The sequence below is a fragment of the Wyeomyia smithii genome, chromosome 2 (assembly GCF_029784165.1).
Source record: "Wyeomyia smithii strain HCP4-BCI-WySm-NY-G18 chromosome 2, ASM2978416v1, whole genome shotgun sequence".
Taxonomy (NCBI): domain Eukaryota; kingdom Metazoa; phylum Arthropoda; class Insecta; order Diptera; family Culicidae; genus Wyeomyia; species Wyeomyia smithii.
Genome location: NC_073695.1, coordinates 196346100 through 196366877, shown reverse-complemented (window position 1 = coordinate 196366877; position 20778 = coordinate 196346100). Strand labels below are relative to the sequence as shown.

The window sequence follows — 20778 nt, the reverse complement described above, 5'->3', positions numbered from 1 at the left end:
GGCGACGGTGGTAAGGAATACGCTTGGTGGTGAAAGTTTTACTACCAAGATTGAATACACACCAGTGCAGTGGTTGCCCTGGCGAGCTGAGAGACACCAAAGACCCGAATATATTGTACAGCGGAGCGGTGGCTTTCATGGATCCTGCGAATCCCCAAGACAAAGAATTTGAAATGACTTGGAAATCCTTCTGATGTTTATTGTTTCTTCACCCTCACTAGGTGTTGCTGAGTTGTGTGCGTGTGTGTGTGACGAGGAAATTCTGGAAGGATGCTGTTCAACGCCGGTGGATGCTGAAATAATGTTCAATTCTTACCATCTGCGGCTATTTTACGACCGGAAATCCACTAGCGATGACGTTACCGGAGCTGATGGTGATGCTTTGCATAAATTATGTGCGATAGTCTAGTCTACGTTCGGAAAGTAATCCTTGCCGAGGTACAATATACCCGCCGGAAAAATGGCGTCATGTTCTGCCCACGTGAAACAACCGATCTCGAAGAGCTCGGAATCGTTTGACCAATAACAGGTGTATGTTTTAACTGATGTGGGAGGATTGGAAAAATATATCGATGAAGAATGAAACAAAACATCACAGGCGGAGGTTTTAAGAAGTACCGGTTCCTAGAAGGGTCTCTGTGTGTTTAATATCCCATGGCTAGGTTATAGAGTCGATACCTTTCTAGCTTAAAACACTTGTAATTGTAAATCTGAAATTAATATGCTTGTCCTGATTTTGAACGGACGCTGATTCGTTGTCATAAATGTTTAATAATCAACTCAGATGAACGTCAGAAACAGAGTTGCAGGTTATTGATATTTAAGATAAAAAGCACCGCATCAAAAGGGACTGTAATTGTATCTTGCTTCTTTCGAGCTGGTTCGCGATATTTTATTTTTCGAATGACATGACGTTATGATTCTCCGGCAGCATTTTTTCATCAATATGTCCCATGAAAACCATCAATCATTTCAATTAGCTACGGACAGACTGAAATGAACATATCTCATCAGAACGTCGATTATTCCGGGGATATTAATGTTTATTAATAGGGAACCATTACTACAGGATTACTTCTGTGAAATTGTTACTGGATTTTTATCAAGAATAATTACCGGCATGGATGGAATCTGAGTACATTTGATTTATTTTGCCCCAAAATTATCAGTAAATAAAAGTTGTGTGGTAAATCTTCATACCTGGCAAGATATCCAGCCGCAGCAACAGAGCACCGGTAGCGCTTTTTACTTCGTGACAACTTTGATTGAATTAATCCAACTTTCCATGACAATTGCAAAGCAATACAAAATTCAGTACCAGATCCGTAAATATGACGCAAAGTAAACGCGACAGTGCTACCAACCATATACTTTTAATCTGGATTTGTATTTTCTCGTTTGCCAGGAAAAACATACCGCCGCTCCGTGGGCGATGAAGAGTTTTGAGTTTCGTTCCCTTCGCTCCATATTTAAAATTATAATCACGTAAACTTTGCCGCTTCCCCGGGATACCACTTTCGTATGCAACATTTTTGGGTTGTCACGCGGACGGGTTGACGGGCAACGAAATGTGTGTGTAATGATAAAACCTCGAAAGAAAGTGGATCACTCGAGCTATCCGATTGCACCTGTGCCAATCAAAAGTGCCGGCGAAATCTCGAGCGCTCGCCGAAAGAGGCGAGCGAAAGAACTGCGGAAAGCGACGAGCACTTGCCTGGTTGACAAGTGGGATAGAAGTGAAAGAAATTGTTTTGATAAATACTGACGCAAGATGAAAAAAGTTGTGATATTCTCTCAACGCGTAAATTTTATCTGACACTGATCTGGCTCTGGTAGTCCGAATAAATTATGTAGAGGAGCAATTCTCGCTGAAACCAGGCCACTAGGTGCACAAGGTCTTTCGAATTCGATATAAATGCACATAGTTGTTGGATATGGCGAAAAACTGATATTGCCATTTTTATTTGATTGAATTTGTTGACCCTTCGTTCCCCAAGGGGTGAAATAGTTTCTATAAAAGTTGAAATTGTAGCAATTCTTGATGTTTTATTTGAGCTATATTTCTGAACTCGTTATGTAACCTACTACAAGTAGCACATTTCTGTAAAGAGGAATGATAGGGCTTTCATTTGGAGTGATCAGAATTTTTGCCGCCATTTCGAATTTGGCCGCCATCTTGGATTATATCAGAAAAATGTATTTTTGACCCTGTTTGCAACTACCGATTTTCAATCTGAGACAAGCATTTTAAAGCTGAGAAAAAATGCTATAAGATGCAATTAAAAAATTAGGTGAGCATTAGATAACCTACCGATTGAATCAATTTTCTGAACGAAGTTTCAAAATATTCAATGCATTTCGCGCAATCAACGTAGTAGTAATATGCTGGGACTTAGTGGATACGCATGTTATAACCCTGCTATATCAATATATATCATAATCTAATCAGTTAATTACACATCTTATACTATCACTATTACTATTTGCATTGAGATTAAAAAAAATATATGCAACACGAGCATGTTAGATACTAAACAATACCGAAAAAAGAAATTTACATTTAATAAAAGTGAAAACACCTAACGATTACTAGCACATTAAGTGAAAAACATACGCAGTTTGACACCGTTAATAATGCACATTACAGGATCTTTTAAACCATGTCAATTTTTACGTTAAGTGATATAAACTTGAAGCTGTAAATATTAATATGCATTCAAATTTACAATTTATTCATTAACATTGCATGTGACAAGGAATATAACAGAATTGCTCCTGCATCTAAACAAATGTAAATTTACGCGATATGTTTTACTGTGTTTTTATTAATAATACTTATTTCTATTTTTTTTCGTAAGTTTTTTTTTATTCTTGGGGCAAATTGAATATTGTTTAACATTGATTACGGCGTTGAAATTCCACTCTACGTACATGCAAAAATCTTTTTTCATAAACGGGATATGGATAAAGTTAAATTTAGTTTTGAACTGACTTCCTGTTTCGCCAATGTGAACGTACACTCTTAAATGTCAGAAAAAAAATCTAAGTAGAACAATATGGTGAAGCTACAAAACACAAGTTATTTTTATTATGGTCCAAAAAGGAGGATCAATGTTTTGTGATGTAAAACCCTTTCGGCACAGTAGTAGATCGGATGAATAATGACAATTTGCATAACACTGGAGGGAACAGTTTCTACATATGGCTACTACGTTGATTGCGCGGAATGCATCGAATATTTTGAAACTTCGTTCAGAAAATTGATTCAATCGGTAGGTTAAGATTGATGCTCACCTAATTTTTTAGTTGCATCTTGTAGCATTTTTTCTCAGCTTTCCAATGCTTGTCTCAGATTGAAAATCGTAGTTACGAATAGGGTCAAAATTACATTTTTCTGATATAATCCAAGATGGCGGCCAAATTCAAAATGGCGGCCAAAATTCTGATGACTCCAAATGAAAGCCCTATCATTCTTCTTTAGAGAAATGTGCTACTTGTAGTAGGTTCCATTACGAATTTTAGAAATATAGTTCAAATAAAACATCAAGAATTGCTAAAATTTCAACTTTTCTAGAAAATATTCCACCCCTTGGTGACCGAGGGGTCAACAAATTCGAACAAGCAAAAATGGCATTATCAGTTTTTCTCCATTTCTAACAACTGTGTGCAGTTATATCAAATTCTAAAGACCTTGTGTATCTAGTGGCCTGGTTTCAGCGAGAATTACTCAAAGCTAGATTGCCAACAATGGACGCATGTGGCGTCTTCCAAGTTAGAATAACAAATATTAGTTTGACAATTGATACGATTCCTTCAAGAAATTCGTGGCAGAATTTACATTGAAACATTTGAGTAACCATTTAGAAAATTTTCCGTCGAAAAAGTGAAAACACCCCAGAGAAATCTCTAATCACCCTAAAAGCCTGTTGAATTTTAATGCTGTCGAAATGTGCTTCGCGTCTGAATTTTACCGGCACCGCACGGAAAGCGGAACAAGGCGAAGTAGATGGTTTGTTGCCGGAGGCATTTGCATTGACTCACGTTCGACAGGCGATCGCACAGAGGCATCTTTTCACCCTCATTTTCTTACTTCGCCATGACCCGTATGCTGGCTTGGGAGAACAATTTCTGTCGAATTTTTCCGAGCGTCACCGCTCACTCGTATTCCGGCCAGTCTCAAGAGCATAGCTTCTGGGGATGGTAAGACAAGAGAAGACGCACACCGGAAAACGACAGCGACGAGGAACACCCGATGAGTGATTGATGGCAGTGAACTTCATTTTAGAAATTTACTTTTGGGATTACCGCCATTAGCATTTTCTCTGCTAAAGTGGTTTTGCTATTGCGTAATCCTCGGTTGAATTTCGACGCTCAGCATATCGCATCGCCACCGTAATTACTGCTAAAGCCATGATTTGGCCACTTGACAGCTGCCCCCCGGTGGGGGCTAGGGCTTCAACGTTGAGGGTGGACTAATGCGCTCCGAATGCGTTATTTACACAGTCATCTAATCCTGTTGTGAATTTTACGTCGATTTGATCCGTGTGACGAGTGAGAAGTGTGTCCTTTTCAATAGAAGCAGACTAACATCACTAAACCGCTGTAGATTTTTATCTCTTCTGATATTGGCATGTGGGATTTTCGTCTAGAGGCCTGTTTTTTTGCTTCAATTTATAACTTAATAGTAGCAGGGTTGTCGACCTAATTTTCGTCACACTAAGAAAAACTGATAACAGTTTTCATGGAATATCTATTTTCAGTACCTACCACTATTACTTAGGCGGCATCCATAAGTTACGTAACGCTCATAAGGGGGAGGTTTTTTTTTGAGCGTTACGATTTGTTACACAGGGGAGGGGGGAGGTGAGTTCAGCGTTACGTAACAAAAAATCTCTGGAGAGACTCTCTAAAAACGAGCATTTTTATCAAGCAATTCCTTCTCAGCGTTACGTAGAGCATGATTTTGCAGTTATATCACTGACTATTTCGTCCAATTTTGCCAGATTCTCGATCTTGTTCTCTTAGTGTGCACCTTAATACTGGGTACTCTATCAAATTTAAATGGACTTGTAACCGGAGGAATAATGTCTTTCGCTGTGCATATCGAAACCTTTTTCTTATTCAGCTTTAACTTTTGTAGCGTTTCATTTCGAATTGGATCTCTATCGCACTTCTTTGAAAACTCTAGGGACCTTGCAAGTCAAGTTCTAAAGCAAAACCGTTTCGTGTTCTGCAAACGAACAAAATTTTTTGTTGTTTTTCAACTCTGGAAATGGCCTAAAACTAAACAGATATCAGTTCAGAAAAAGCTAAGTAAACGATGGCCAGCGCAACTTCCAACTCCTAAGCGGCTCTTTTATATTTTCTATCCTTGTATCGATATGTACAACCTGAAGGAGAAAATTGTGTGAAACTTTTTTAGGAAGGGGATCTTAAGGGACATATGATTTTCAATTGAACTCTTTAGCAACCATTTAGTAATATTGACAGGATATAAACTAATTCTAACTCCAATGTTCCCTTTAGAGTGATTGAATCAAATCGTAGCGTATGGGAAGAACGTGGTCCGAAAATTGGACCAGGCTTACTCATGTTTTAAACATATTGGTGAATCTACAGGAACTGAGATTACGGGACCAAGAAGCATCATGTTATTTCCAATGAAACTGAAGCCCACAATTCTTCAAGCTGAAATAAATGTTATTTCAACATGCACAAAAATTTGCTGGGCTATAAAATATAGGCATATCAATATCTGTGTTTTGTCATTTAGTCAAGCATCTCTCACAGCATTAAAAGCATTCGCATGTCAGTCGAAGTTGGTTTGGGAATGTATTTTATCTCTACGACAGCTGACTGTAGCTAATGATGCGTTCTTATGAGGTGTGCAGAGTGGTTTCGATGTTTGCAAGCTTGTAACTAATAATGTTGTTCTATACACCAAGCATGTGTGGGGTATCCACATCATGTTAGAAAACAGGCTTGAAATCAATGATGATTGATGCCCACCGGAGGGCTTCCTTCAAAACAAGAAAATAAAGCTAATCTGAGTACGGTAACTGGCCTATTGGTCTCTTGATTTAACACTTGCGGTGCTAATACTCCTAACGAAATATGGTCCGCTGAACTAAATATATAAGGAAATCAAGGAATCAGCAGCTTATTAGAATGAAATGTGCGAGAGACTATACTGATACCGATAGTGATGGAATGAACTGACAGTGTATATAAAGTAACGCACGGCACACTACAATATATCTGACTAATGGCAGCAGTGGTCAAAAGCTGCCAGAAGGAAAAAAATTCAAATGAATTGGGTTGTGTACCTTATTTTTTGACGTACTAAGGACATGATTGCTTCTTAGTAATGGATCAAAGCAAGTTAAGTTGCACGAAGAACCACGTATACTTCAGTGAACAACAATTCAGCTTTCTATATATCGATAACGGCGTCGGCTACGTTTCTACGATCGTTAGGGTAAGAAACGAGGTATAATAGTCGTTAATATCGGAGTTTACCTCTGCATCTCCACGACTGTGACGGAAAGGAATGGTTGTGTCACTGGGGTAAGTGACGGAATCGAACAATGTTGCCCGCGAAGTTAACTCATAACGAAGACTAATGATAAGTATCATTCTTGTCAAACATTATTATCTATGTGAGTGGCGCGGCAAAAGCCATTCACCGAGCCACGCATCCAAGTGTTTAAATATTTAACTATTAACAAACTCGAGTACCCTCGAGAAAGCTTCGCATTTCGGTAGACGCGGTTTTGACGTGAAACTACGTCTTTGTTTACTATACTGGGATGCATTTTGTAAAATTGGAAACCAAACTGGTAAATGTTGCGTCAGATTTCAAACGATAATAAGAACATAACCCAATCCATCGTGTGATAACAACAACCAATATGTTGTTGGATAGATAAAATGTTGGACAATTTTGCAATACGCGAGGTATCACTATAACTTCATTGCTAAGCGGTAAAAACTGATGAAAAATTTCAAGGACAAATTTGTGCGAATAATGAACCAATCACATGCGAGCATTCCTAGCATAGACGACATGTATAGACACCAACTATTTCGTTATATTTCTGTATCAATTTCAAGAAAAAAATAACGGTCTTTCTGCCCAAACAGGTCAATTTATGTTTGCTTTCATAAACTTATACTAATTTGATGTCCCGAAGGCAAAGGTTTTTCGAAAAGTCTGAAACAACCCTTTTACTTTAACAACCTGATGTTAGAGCGTAATGAAAACTGATGTCTTGAAAGAAAACATGCTGGTAGAAGCGACAGTACCGTACAGTATATGTGGAGCAGAGCGCCGCTGGTCACTCGTCGTCTATCTTTGCAGCGGTAGGTACACGACTTCTATTCGCGTGCAATGAATGAAAAGTTGCAATGCTGCTGCTGATGGTGATTGAAAATTTATCTCATGAATATGGTTACCATAAAAATCATAAATTACTCAACAGGAATCAAACATTTTTGCAATGGTTATAAGTTATGAATTATAATCAATCAATTTTATCTTGGATACTCACTAAATAAACGTAACCGGCACAATATCGGAAAAGAAAATTCCTAAAAATACAAATTTGTAGAAGAGTAAGAGCCGGCGAATGCTTGTGAATATTTTGTCCATTTACTAAGATTTATTCATAATCTTTTTCACATTTCAAAATTGTAAAATGATATTTATTCATTTTTACCATAACAAATTATGTACGTATACTAGCTTGTCAACCAAAAAACGAAAGTGAATCTCTTTAAACTTTAACTGCGTTGTAATTGTTTGCTACGATTTTTTTGTTGGAACTTGTCGACAATTTTGTTTAAAAAAAAAAATCATTAAAATTGGATAACGTGCTTTATGGACGTACCCAAAAAAAAAAAATGGTTGCCAGATTCGTGTTCAGCACCCTAGAATTATGTGAATACTATGTTCTGTCGCATTTACCGACACTTTTTTTCACATGTGATTGGTGCATTGAACTCGGAAATTCGGCCATGAAACTTTATCAAATTTCACTGCTGACTTTGCTTAATGCTACTGATGAGCCACAAAATTGTCCATAATTTGATTCACCCAACAATATAGTTATTGTTAAAACCCATCGTGTGGTTATACAGTAATTAAAGTTTGTTTTATTTTTGCGCGGATTGCTTTCCTCCATTATAAAAACTGTACAAGATATCGACCACATTTCAATCACGTTTTCCGTTTCAGGTCATGAGTAATAATATATCAGTTTTCAAAAATTTACAATTTTTGATGTAAATACTCAAAATTTTAAATATTGCATTTTGGTTTCTAGATTCACCATTATCATCTTCAACCGAAGCTCAAACATTTTACGAAGGTTTTCTTTGTTTTATTTGCAACTCAAAAAAGTCGTTTTCTGACGAGGGCCCATACAAATTTGAAACGTATCCCCCGCGTAAAAACGATCTTAGTGTACTAAGGTACACTTTATAAGTAGGACTTGATCCGCTTCGATTCTTTTGATTCCGTGTTTGGTAATACGGTGCCCATACAACTGCTGAGTCCTCGAGCGTACTAAAGCGCAATATAGGGCTTCGATTAGTACACATTCTGGAAGTATTCACCAAATCGGAAGATGAATTTTGAACGTTAGTGAAGAATCGAGAAGTACTCCAAAGTCTTTCACGCTGCTCTCGCGTTTTAACCCGTGTCGCTCATGACGTAGTGGTTGTAGACTAGCTGTCGTTTTCGCCCAAACGATATCAAAAAGCATTTGGAAGCATTCAAGATCATCCGATTTGTCTTGTGTTACTAAGCTGCGGAGACGTCCTGTTCGTTTTGGAGAAAGAGGGCATCATTTGGTTTTTCTATAACTTAGTAAAGCTTATCATCATTAGCGTAATATTTCTTTTTGCATTTCAGGACGTGTTTCATATCGTGTATGAGCCGAGGACGTGTTTCATGTACAATATGAGCAGGATTGGTGGCTACCTTGTGGAACACCAAATTTTACTTGGAACGGGGTCGAAACATGGTCATCTTTTCAAACGGAATTATTCCTGTTAGGCAGGTTCGGGCGCTCCCTAGAATGAAAAGAATACCGTCAATGCCTAATCTTTCAACTTTTTTCAAACGCAGCAGGAAGATCTATAATTTGCATCTATATGACGTACACACGAAAAAATTTTTGCTAAAATTCGGTAAGAATTTTGCCACGCTGAAAGTTCAGTAATCTCTTCAGCAATCGAATATTACTGAACGTTTCAGTAATGTGAACTGTCATTGTGTTTGACGGTATTGAAAAATGTCATTCAATTTGACAGACTTTTACTGAATTGCCAGAATTGTTCAAGCATTACCGATCATTCAGCAATATCGGCAATCGCATATTTTGACAGCACTTTGCTGAAACAATTCAGCAAAGGTCCGTCAGTTTACCAAAATTTCAGTTCAGTGTGAATAATTCATATGAGTTTTAGAATACGTTTAAACTTGATTATTTTTCATAACTTTATTTGACTGTTTTCCTTGTTTTAAAAAATAATGCTGATTTTCGTATAATGTGCCACTGAAGTCCATCTGATGGCCGAGGAAGCACTTCAAAATGTCAGTAATTATCCTTCACCGAACAGAAAAAAATTAAGAATAATTAACTATACCTCTCATATAATAGTTCCTCTACGTCGATGTGGTCGACTTTTAAACCCATAGCACTTCCGCTAGCCCGGATCCATTTTTCAATAAATTTCCCTCGATACGACACATTTTTACGCGCACTAAACAAATTGATAACTGACAACCATTTTTATTTTTACAGTAGTGGTGCGCGTCAGTTGACGACATAAACCGAATGTTCAGCAATCGAAGCAAAGATTGCTGAGTGTCAGTAAAGCGGAACGAGTTGCTGAATTTTCAGTACACATTTAGATTGATGAAATTTCAGTACATGGTTTTTATTGTTGAATTTCAGTAAAGACTGTTGAATCTGACTTCGAGAATTTGGTGTGTACGATGAAAGAGGTAAAAGATGCAAGGCCTAAGAACAAAGTATCAGAATATTCACATTATTCGGTTGTAATCAATAAAATCAGAAGTATTTTCAATGTTTTCTCTTCGATATGACGAAAATGGACGATAACGACCGACTAGCGATTTACCCTAATCAATTTAGGTGTAAAAAGTAGGAAGTTGCACCCAAGACACGACCGCATAAATGACGTAGAACTACGTACACTATTAATAAATGCATTGAGTGTTCCATTACCCTAGTAACACAACTGTTTTTATCAAAGTTTTATAGCGCTTTTTTGGCTGTATTGAGCGCTATAAAACATTGATAAAACCAATATTTTTACTTGGGTAATGAGTTATAATGTCTACTAATGAAGAGTTGTTTCTTTCGTGAACCGGTTTCAGCAGTTAGCAGATCGTGCCGAGTTAAAAACCATACACAGCACACACACACAAATCATACCATATCATAGACACACACACATCATACCATATCATTATACCATACACACATCATACCATATCATGCACACATACACACATGATACCATATCATACACACACAGCAAGCAAGCGACCAATCAGAGGACGTTATTTTTATTTCAACAAGGCTTGACAATTTTCAATAGTGCAATAGTTCATAGATTCAAACAACATTTTTCTGCATTTGGACAGATGCGTGTATAATTTTCCAATCGATTGCTGCAAGAATGAAGAAAATCGGTTGAAAACCAACCGACCTATAAGCATTTGAAAAGGGACAAATTTCGTCCCAGTTTTTCAGTTTGCATCACTGTGTGGTATGCTAAAGTAAAACGTTGTTCTACGCCAAAAAGGCATTTTGTTGTTCAAAATCGGTTACTGATCGCAACCTTTGTGCTGCCCCAACAGTGGGGGAGTTAAGATACACGGACAACATGCACTGTGGAAGCTATTTCACCTTCTGTAAATTAGACGGCCGCGACAGATGTAACTGCTAGAATCCGCACAGAATGCTTGCTTACGTTGTCAAAAATTATTAACTTTCAATGACTTGTTTATTTGCCTTGAAAAAAGGCATTTTGCTGTTCAAAATTGGATTTGGTGATGACGATCTTTATGCTGCCCCAACAGTGGGGGAATAATGGCAGTCTGGCGAGGCACGCTGAGAAGAACCGCGCTGCTACTGAGACGTGATGACCAACCACAGTGCAAGTGATTTATTTAATTTGAAGGCAGCCACAGGCGCAACCTGCTGTTACTTCTGAGTGCTGTATCTGCTTCAACTGCTGTCAACGTTGTGGACGGTCCATCCAGCTTGCCTTCCGACTAATGAATGTAGCTAGTTTCCCCAGAAACACTCTTTTATAGCCGAAGGGTGCTACGTAATAGGCCACGCCTTTCAGTTCAGTTGTCTAATTCTCTAATATTCTTTAGACGAATTATTCCACAATTCGCATTCGATATTTGTTTCCAGCGAATAAACACCGATGGTGCTCTCACACACGCAACGGTTTTAACCCGTATTTTATTGCGGTTTGTGACATCAAGCGATTTCGTTTGCTCGTTGTAGCGTGTTGCATCATGTTGCAACTTGGCAGCTGGGAGACGACGAAATTCTGTTAATGCTGATTGATTGAATCGACTTCATATTAGCTCTGCATATTCGAATTATCTGCCTTTGTGAATGCGTTCTAACAGGGCAGTTTGTTATTCAAAATCGGTTATGTTGATCGCAGCCTTTGTGCTGTCCCAACAGTGGGGGTATTAACTAAATAAACTACAACAGAACTTGATTGCTAGGATCCCGCGAAGAATGTTTGCTTGTGTTGATGCTAGGAAATTTTCACCATTCAATTACTTGTTTATTTGCCTTGAAAAAAGGCATTTTGCTGTTCAAAATCGGTTGCTGATCGCAATCTTTGTGCTGCCTCAACAAAGGGAGAGTTAAGATACACGGACAACATGCACTGTGGGAGCTATTTCACCTTCTGTAATTTAAACGGCCGCGACAGATGTAACTGCTAGAATCCGCACAAAATGCTTGCTTACATTGTCAAAAATTATTAACTTTCAATGACTTGTTTATTTGCCTTGAAAAAAGGCATTTTGCTGTTTAAATTGGATTTGGTGATGACAATCTTCATGCTGCCCTAACACGGGGGAATAATGGCAGTCTGGCGACACACTCTGAGAAGAACCGCGCTGCTCCTGAGACGTGGTGACCAACCAGAGGGCTAGTGCTGCTGCTGCGGGAGGCCGACTGCTGTTGTCGCTGTCTAGAACTATTATGAGCGGCTTCGGCAGAAACAGGCTCTTATATAGGCCAAATAGTATGTTTTCAATTGCAATGCAAGGTATATGATCCTGTCAACCGTGATTGGGAAGCAATCATACAACGACCAATCAGAGGACGAAATTTTTGTTTAAACAAGGCTTGACAAATTGGACTGAATGGTCTGCGCCAAACAGCGAGAAAGAAAAAAAAAAGGCTTGACAATTATCAATAGTACAATAGTTTGCATAATCAAGCACGATTTTCTACATTTGGGTGGATGCGTGTATAATTTTCCAAACAATTGCTGCAAAAATGAAGGAAATCGGTTGAAAACAAACCGATTTATAAGCATTTCGTCCCCTTTTCGGTAACAGTTTTCCTATTTATATCCCTATGTGGTAGGATAAAGAAAAACGTAGTTCTACGTCAAAAATGCTCTACTGAATTACGTGATGAACAAGACAAAATATACAAGCGGAGTGTCTGATAAAACATATTTTCTGTACACAGAGTCAGTAACGGTTTTGGTGTAAAATAATGGTGACTAACTTCATCCAAATAGTGACCATAAAGTGAATAATGTTAACCTTGTAACCTTAGAAGGATTGTTGGTCGACAAAAGTGAAAACAGTGGTGTTCTAAATAATACTACAAGGTATACAGCCCTAGGGTTGTATGAAATGGTGACGTGGGACTAAATACTGTAATTAGGGGATTTTTGTTACAAAATATACAGAGTCCGCAGACAGAATCAAAGTGGTTGCTTAGCGATTGTACGTATTTTCATTTTCAGCCTCCCCTTAGAAATCGATTTTTGAAATATATACAACAACACTCAAAATCGTTTATATTTGACGATATTATGCCTGTAGTACTTTTTGTGCAAACAACATGTATTTGACAAAGCACAAGCATATCGTGCTTGTTTAAAATTTTTCGTAATGCGTCAAAGTCAGAACTAACTCTATATCCTCAAAAACCAAATTAATTAATACTTACGTTATCATAACGAATAGTTTTGTCTTATTTAACTCTGATTAAATCAAATCTATAATATTGATATTACTTTCAAGACAATATGGAGCCCTTACAAAGGTTCATTAACTAGCAAACATAAGAAGATATGTTAAACAAAATTATTACCAAGTTCCAGTAAAAAATCGTAGCAATCAGCAATTAATTTTTGTATTTTGCTTGAAAATTTTTTTCATTTGCCAAAAACTACATTCGCTGTATGACGAAGACAGCTAATATACGTTTATTATGGTAAAGCTTAGAATAATAATATATCATCTAACAATTTTGAAATGTAAAAAGAGATTCTGAATGAATCTTAGTGAATTAACCAAAAATTCACAAGCATTCACCGGCTCTTACTCTTCTATGCATGTGTATATTTGGGAAATTACTCTTTCGATAATACCCGGTCACGATTATTTAGTGGATATCGAAGATGAAATAAAATAAATATCCATTGCAAAAATTTACAATTCCTTTTGAGTAATTTATGGTAATCATATTTATGAGATAAACTTCCAATCACCATCAGCAGCAGCATTGCAGTTTTTTCTCGATTGCACACGAATAGAAATGTACGCACAAAAGTGTACCACTGCAATACGAATAGAAGTGTATCGCTTCAATCATAGACGACGAGAGACCTGCGGCTCTGTACTCCATTGGTACTGTTGCTTTTACCGGCATATTTTCTTTCAAGACATCAGTTTTTGTTAGGTTCTGAAAGCAGGTTTAGAAGTTGTTCAAGAATGGGGGTTGTTTCAAACTTTTCGGAAAACCTTTACCTTCAAGACATCAAATTAGTCTAGGTTCATGGAAGCAAAAATAAATTGACCTATTGGGACGGGGAGACTCTGTCAGTTCATATTTCGATATTAATACAGAGAATATCACAGGGAACGGATGGTGTCCATTCACGTCGTCTGTGCTAGGAATGCTCGCATGTAATTGGTTCATTGTTCGCGTAAATTTGTCATTGAAACTTTTTATCAATTTTACCGCTTAGCAATGAAATCAGAGTGATAACTAGCATATTACAAAATTGTTATACATTCTATCTATCCAACAATATATTGGTTATTGTTATCCATCTTGTGGTTATTCTGTTATTAACCTTTGAAATCTGACGCAACATTTGCCAGTTTCATTTCCAATTTTACAGAATGCATCCCAGTATAGTAAACAAAGACGTAGTCCTACGTCAAAAATAGTTCTCTAAATAGAAATAGCTACCCTAGAAAAATTATAGCTCAACCATTTCTGTTAAATGTTTTGAAGATTAGGTCTCAATAAAAATTTCGATTTCGTTTTATTAGGATTAAATAAGCCTTTGCATTCCTTTTGAGCTTTATTGTTCAGGTTCAAAATAATAACTGAGTCACAAAAAAGTGACTCACTATTAGCCATGGTACACTAGAGTCACATTGGACCTATAAATCTTCAGCCTGGTTAAGCAAGATGATGGCGAAAAAGTACTGCTGTTATAGAGACAGCGGGGTGAATTTCTTCGAGATGGACTTCAATCCACCCAACTGGCCGGAATGCCATTCCATTTATTTTACTTCGTCTTCAATTCCAGCTATACACTAACCTTAACTAGTTATTATATTATAATTATTAGTATTGGCCAATTGTCAAATAGAAGTGAAAGAGGTGGGAGAAAGTGAACCGGAATACGGTTGAGGAGGTTGAACAAACCGGCCACTCGGGTCTGGTTACTAAACAGAGCGTCCAAAATATGAGTGGTATTAAAAGAAAAGTACATGGTTTCTTCAAAACCAAGTTGGGATTAGTCTCTCGGTATCGTTTCTAGTGCACCAAATTATCTTCACCTTGAGTACTCGATAGTTTTTATCCTCAACATGGTTCCGAGATAGATTTTTTTCGTGTCCAGATATTAAATGATTCACGCTTTATTATTGAGTCATGAGAAATTGAATTAGTGATAATTTATGTAATATTTTATATAAATAATTTTTGTTTTCGCTCTTGTCGTCTTGTTCCTATGAAAATTTTACGTAAGAAATACCTTTCACACTGCGGTGATGTGAGTCAATTTCTGACTAATAATCTCATTTAATAATGTCTGATAACCTATTATGCAAAAGAACAATCCAAAACATGATTTTTAAAATGTTTCTTGTTATCAAAGGGTTCAAAAACATCTGTTCTTTTTGCAGTATTGTTATCCTCGTCCACTTTCCTCGTTAGATCTAGCATTAGATCTTTCAATCAATGATTTTGAGCTTAACGAAAATATTGAAAACGTGTTTGCACTACTGGCTGCAGCGGGAGTCACGTGCTGACCCAGACGTGGCTGGCCAAAATACTTCTTTAACAAAAAGAGCAAAAAATTACGCCACAGTGAATTTAGGGGTAGAACGGATTGCTCTATAAGATTGTTTTCTTGGAAAAAAAGATGCGCAGCCAGTGTTTCGTACATATGTAATAAGTGTTTTTGGCTGAAAAAGAGATTTTTTCTCAGCAAAGAGGAGGCCCATACAGAGGAAAGCCAACCAAAACCAAGATTCCTGAGTAATGACCTTAAATGATTATCTCCCCACACTTTGAGTGTATCCGTGAAAGTGAAAAAAAAAGAAAGATTTTGAATAAATTTGTTGAAATACACAGTAAAGAAAATTTACATTACTTTAAATGCACATAAATGGAGCATTCGAAACCACGTAATATTCCGTGTGGCATTATATTCACATGCAAAGTAAATGAATATATTGTAAATTTGCATGCATATTTATAATCGAAGCTTTAAGTTTATATCAATTAACGTACAAATTTACATGTCTTAAAACGATTCTGTATTGTACATTATTTACGGTGTGGAATTGTATATGTTTTTCACTTTATGTGCTAGAAATCGTTATGTGCTTTCATTTGTATTAGTTGTAAATTTCATTTTTTGGTACTGTGTAGGGTTAATATGCTAGTAATAGACCCCCTAGTAGATGTATCGCATAATTTGGATGTAAACGGCTCGAATTCTTTTTAATTTCGAAGCAGTATTCTTATATTTGGTTAAAATATGAAATCTTTTACCTAGACTAATGAAAAATTCTTTGGTCAAGTTCCATTTTCATTGCCAAATATCAATAACTACACAGTAAAGAAAATTTACATTACTTTAAATGCACATAAATGGAGCATTGGAAACCACGTAATATTCCGTGTGGCATTATATTCACATGCAAAGTAAATGAATATATTGTGAATTTGCATGCATATTTATATTCGAAGCTTTAAGTTTATATCAATTAACGTACAAATTTACATGTCTTAAAACGATTCTGTATTATACATTATTTACGGTGTGGAATTGTATATGTTTTTCACTTTATGTGCTAGAAATCGTTATGTGCTTTCATTTGTATTAGTTGTAAATTTCATTTTTTGGCACTGTGTATTACCGATCTTAATGTGCGCATAATGGACCCTTTTTCCTATTATGGACCCGAGTTCACTATGCGTATAATGGACCCGGGTCCATAATACGCATATTATAATATTTGGTCATGAAATGTTGATTTCTTTCATTAGTACCAACTTTCATTAGTCTTCATCCCAAATAAATTCAGAGAACCCCAATTTCAAATAACTTCACACATTTTTCAAAGGTTTTCTTGAATGGATTTCGATGGTTTAACTTAAAAAATAGTCAAAAGAGTTAAAGCAGAAAACGGTTTTGGAGGCCAAAATTAATGAATTCATAGACAACGGTTTTGTGTGTGTGTGTGTGTGTGTGTGTGTGTGTGTGTGTGTGTGTGTGTGTGTGTATGTGTTTACAATTCATCTCCCACTGACCGGCAGTGCTTTTATGGAAAAAACCTATCTGCATCTATTTCTATTTGAAGCCGATATATATTCTATTTTTTAATATATTACATAATATAAAGATGCAAATATTTTTAGTCCTGGAAATGAAAGGTGACAGCTCTAGTGTTCATCCAACGATCCATTTCAAGAATGCCTGGTAACACACGTACATTCCGAGATCGCCTTCATAAACACTAATGAACACGCATGAACACTTTGTTATATCTATTAGACATAACATTGTTTTCACACTTCCGAACTAATTTGCATTAGTGGCTCGTATTTCATATTATTTGGTCATATGAACTTCAATGTTTCTAATATAATTTAGAACGATCTTACCAACTTTTGTTCCTCCCCTCCTCCTGCTATCTATCTAACCATCTCGTTGAGTATGGAATGAAAAAAAATTCCTCGATATTAGTATTATATTCAAATCTGCTCGACTTTTTCATGGCAGCTAATTCGTTTACCCGCCAGTGAACTGCGGTGGCACTGCGAGCGTATCTAATTCAACTTTTCGGTCGATGAGTTTTGTGGCTGGTTCAAGTGACTTCGAAACAAATAAAAACTTCGAAAACGTATCGATACTTATCATGTCGAGAGCGGTCCTTTAATTTTCCTCTTCACTCTCCTGGACATGAGGGGAACTGGAACTTTGCGGTTTCACTAATTGAACTACTACTATTCCGCGGCGCGACTACTACATTTCACACGCGGCGCGACCCGAACTAGAAAAAACCTACATAATTTTATCAAATTTTAACACCAAAAACACTGAAAAATCACTAATTATCGGAACGATTAAAAAGCACGTTGCAGCCGGCTAGTACTGTGCTGCCAGTCCTTGCGTGTAGTCATTCATAGACAACGGTTTTGTTTGCTTGAATTTCAAACAGCTTTGGGGCGCGCTGGGCCACGATGCTGATTTAACGAGCCTGTCGTCGTATGTTGGAGTCCCGGCTCGGTTTAGACTGTTAGTGTCGGTAGAATTGTTGCGCTAACCCCACAATTGTTGTGTACACTAACAGTTGGCCGTGAAGCTTGTGTATACTAAACAGAAGATCGAGTTCCGATAGCGGAAAGTAGCACCCAAGTTTTTAGCTTAGTTGGAGGGCCCTTCCATGTTTCCCAGTCCAAGTTTCAAGGCGATACTTCATGGTTGAACGTGGGAGCTCATGCAGCCTACATGCCTCTTTTATTGGAACGTGATTTTGGATCGCTAAAATACACTGTTGCACATCTAATTTCGTGTAATTACACTCACACTTATTGGTTTTCCCCGTTTCCCCGCTCACGAATATTCACTTCAAAGCACACACGAACGGCAGATTTTGTTTATAAATGAACAGAAATGAAGGGTTGTCAAATACGCAACATAGTAACTTTAATTATGTCTTTAATGGACCCGCAGTGAATAAGTGTTATTTAATTTTTTTCTTCGTTTTCAAGGTTTTCAAAGAAAAATTTAGTATAAGTGCTTGGTATTAACATGTTTAAGATCATATTTGTAACACACAGTTCGCTTAGAAAACAATAGAATATAATTTGTCTCTGCTTACAAAATGGCTTACAAACCGCTGTGTTATGCTGTTCTGAATAAAAATTAGTTATTTTTCCTATTTTCTTGCAGAAATTCGGAAAATTCATATCATTCTTATCTATAGCATGTTATTATATATTATATTATTCGTGAAAGATTATATTAATGGCATAAATATGATAATGACAAGAAACAAATGCAAAAATATACAAGAGGGGTCCATTATACGCATACGGTCCCTAAATTCAATTTGAGAAACTATCACGTTATGCCAGTGGTTCCCAACCGGGTGTCCGCGGCCAGTCAGGGGGCCGCGAAGCTCTTGCTAAATTTTAAGGGTAACTAAAATTTATTAATATCTCTGTGAACGCAGATTTTCAACTCTTTTGCGTATTATAACTAATACGTGGAACTAATTAGATTTGGAGAACGACATGAGAGTGAAGAACGCAGCCTTGTATTGCAAAACTTGTATCTGAAATCCCTTTGAGAAGCCGCGGAGCTCTTTTAGTTTAACAAAAGGAGCCGTGGAACCAAAAAGGTTGGAAACCACTGCGTTAAGCGAATCACGAATACCAAGATATCGTAAAGTGCTGATTTGGTACGCGAATTCGTGTGATTCCAGCCCACTAATTCCTTTCCATCATTTCCGTGCTTGGTTTGTACCATGTTAGTTGATTTTCACCACTCGAGGGTGCACATTAAGCAGAACCTTCTTTATATTTTACCCTTAGTTATTAGTTCAGTTTTAGCACAGTTATTTAGTCAAATTTTCTAACCGCTTTCGTCTAACTTAAAATTCTAATTGTGAATTTAGTTTTAGGGAGAATTTATTTTAAATCAGTATGAGTTCCGATTTAACTTGCAAAAATTTTGTAGTAATTTCAGTTCTGCTTTTTAGATTTTATTGTTTTATTTTTTTCTTAATTATGTAGTAAATGCTCTTGATTGAGCAGTGTTTCGGTACGCAGGAAAAAAACGGATGATTTAAAGAATGGATGACAGAAGGAAACACATGTTCAAGAAATTGATGTCTCTTTTATCATAACTTAAATGTTTCTATTTTCGTCTTAAAAACAATCTTTCATGCTAGTACCTATGCTCTGTAAATCTTTATGTTGATGGCTAAAGCTAAGGTTAAGGTTAAGGGGTGAAAAATATTTACTGGAATGTTTTGAGAAAGCCATTGAGTTTGATATGACATTACTGAATAAATTTCATCAAGATTTATTATCGACTCTGTTCAAACAAATAAACAACTACTATCTTCTCGTTTCTCGCTTCATAAATCATTTGCGCTGGCTGACTCTGTTAGATACTGGCTTCCTATTTCCTCAACGATTACACATACTGAACATCTGCTGCTTTAAATACCATGCTTAATTTCTGAAATCAAGACTTATGACTTTGTCTTTGCGTTCTTTTTGTTAACACATGCGATTTAATTTTTGCTGAAAAAGGTTCCGTAAATGTCGCATCATTATTCTCGTCATTATTACTGTCATGAATTTTAATCATGTCTCCATTTATCTCCATTGTTTTTTTTTCAGTGACGAAAACACGGCGGTTAATCATTCGGGTGCGATAGCGCAACTGGCCAACGCCGAATCGGACGGTTGGCGGAGGCCTCGAAGCGAATCGTCTGCCGACGCGGAAAGTGTTTACATGACCAACGCCGTCATTTCGGACTCCGGATACGGCCACGGAATGCTGTCGCGGCGCTCTAGTGTGAGTTTTAACTATTTGGCGTTGTAACGGTTGGTGGGGGAAATAATTAATTCGATTAAATTGTAGATCACCACCAACGGAATGCCGAGAAAGCCGACGACATTTTTCGGTGGCATTAAAGAGTGGTGCATCGCGTGGTGGCATTCGGGCCGCGATGACTCCGATGATTATGTGTACGAAGTCGAGGAACCGTCGGATCTAGGGTATGCAACACCTGTATCCATAGAAACTCCCTTACCAAGCTCAGTCACCAGGTAGATTACCCGTGAACCCGTGCGGGACGGAACTTGCTTTTTACATTCGAGTGTTTTTTTCATTGTTTTAAGTTACAAATCAATGGGTTAATGAATGATTGTTTAATGTCAATTCAATACAATTCTGAATGCGTAGATATATTTTTAG

At 37.1% G+C, this 20778-nt stretch overlaps 1 protein-coding gene across 4 annotated transcripts in view; it reads left to right on the top strand.

Moving 5' to 3' along the window:
• The window catches only part of LOC129725894 (muscarinic acetylcholine receptor DM1), a 297734-nt gene that overhangs the window by 256739 nt on the left and 20217 nt on the right, over nucleotides 1–20778 (top strand). For 3 of the 4 annotated variants that reach the window (XM_055682291.1, XM_055682288.1, XM_055682290.1), the window contains 2 exons: nucleotides 20199–20376; nucleotides 20443–20630. In XM_055682291.1, the coding sequence (XP_055538266.1) occupies nucleotides 20199–20376; nucleotides 20443–20630 (366 nt within the window). The remainder of the gene's footprint in view (nucleotides 1–20198; nucleotides 20377–20442; nucleotides 20631–20778) is intronic. The other variant, XM_055682292.1, reaches the window with a different exon arrangement.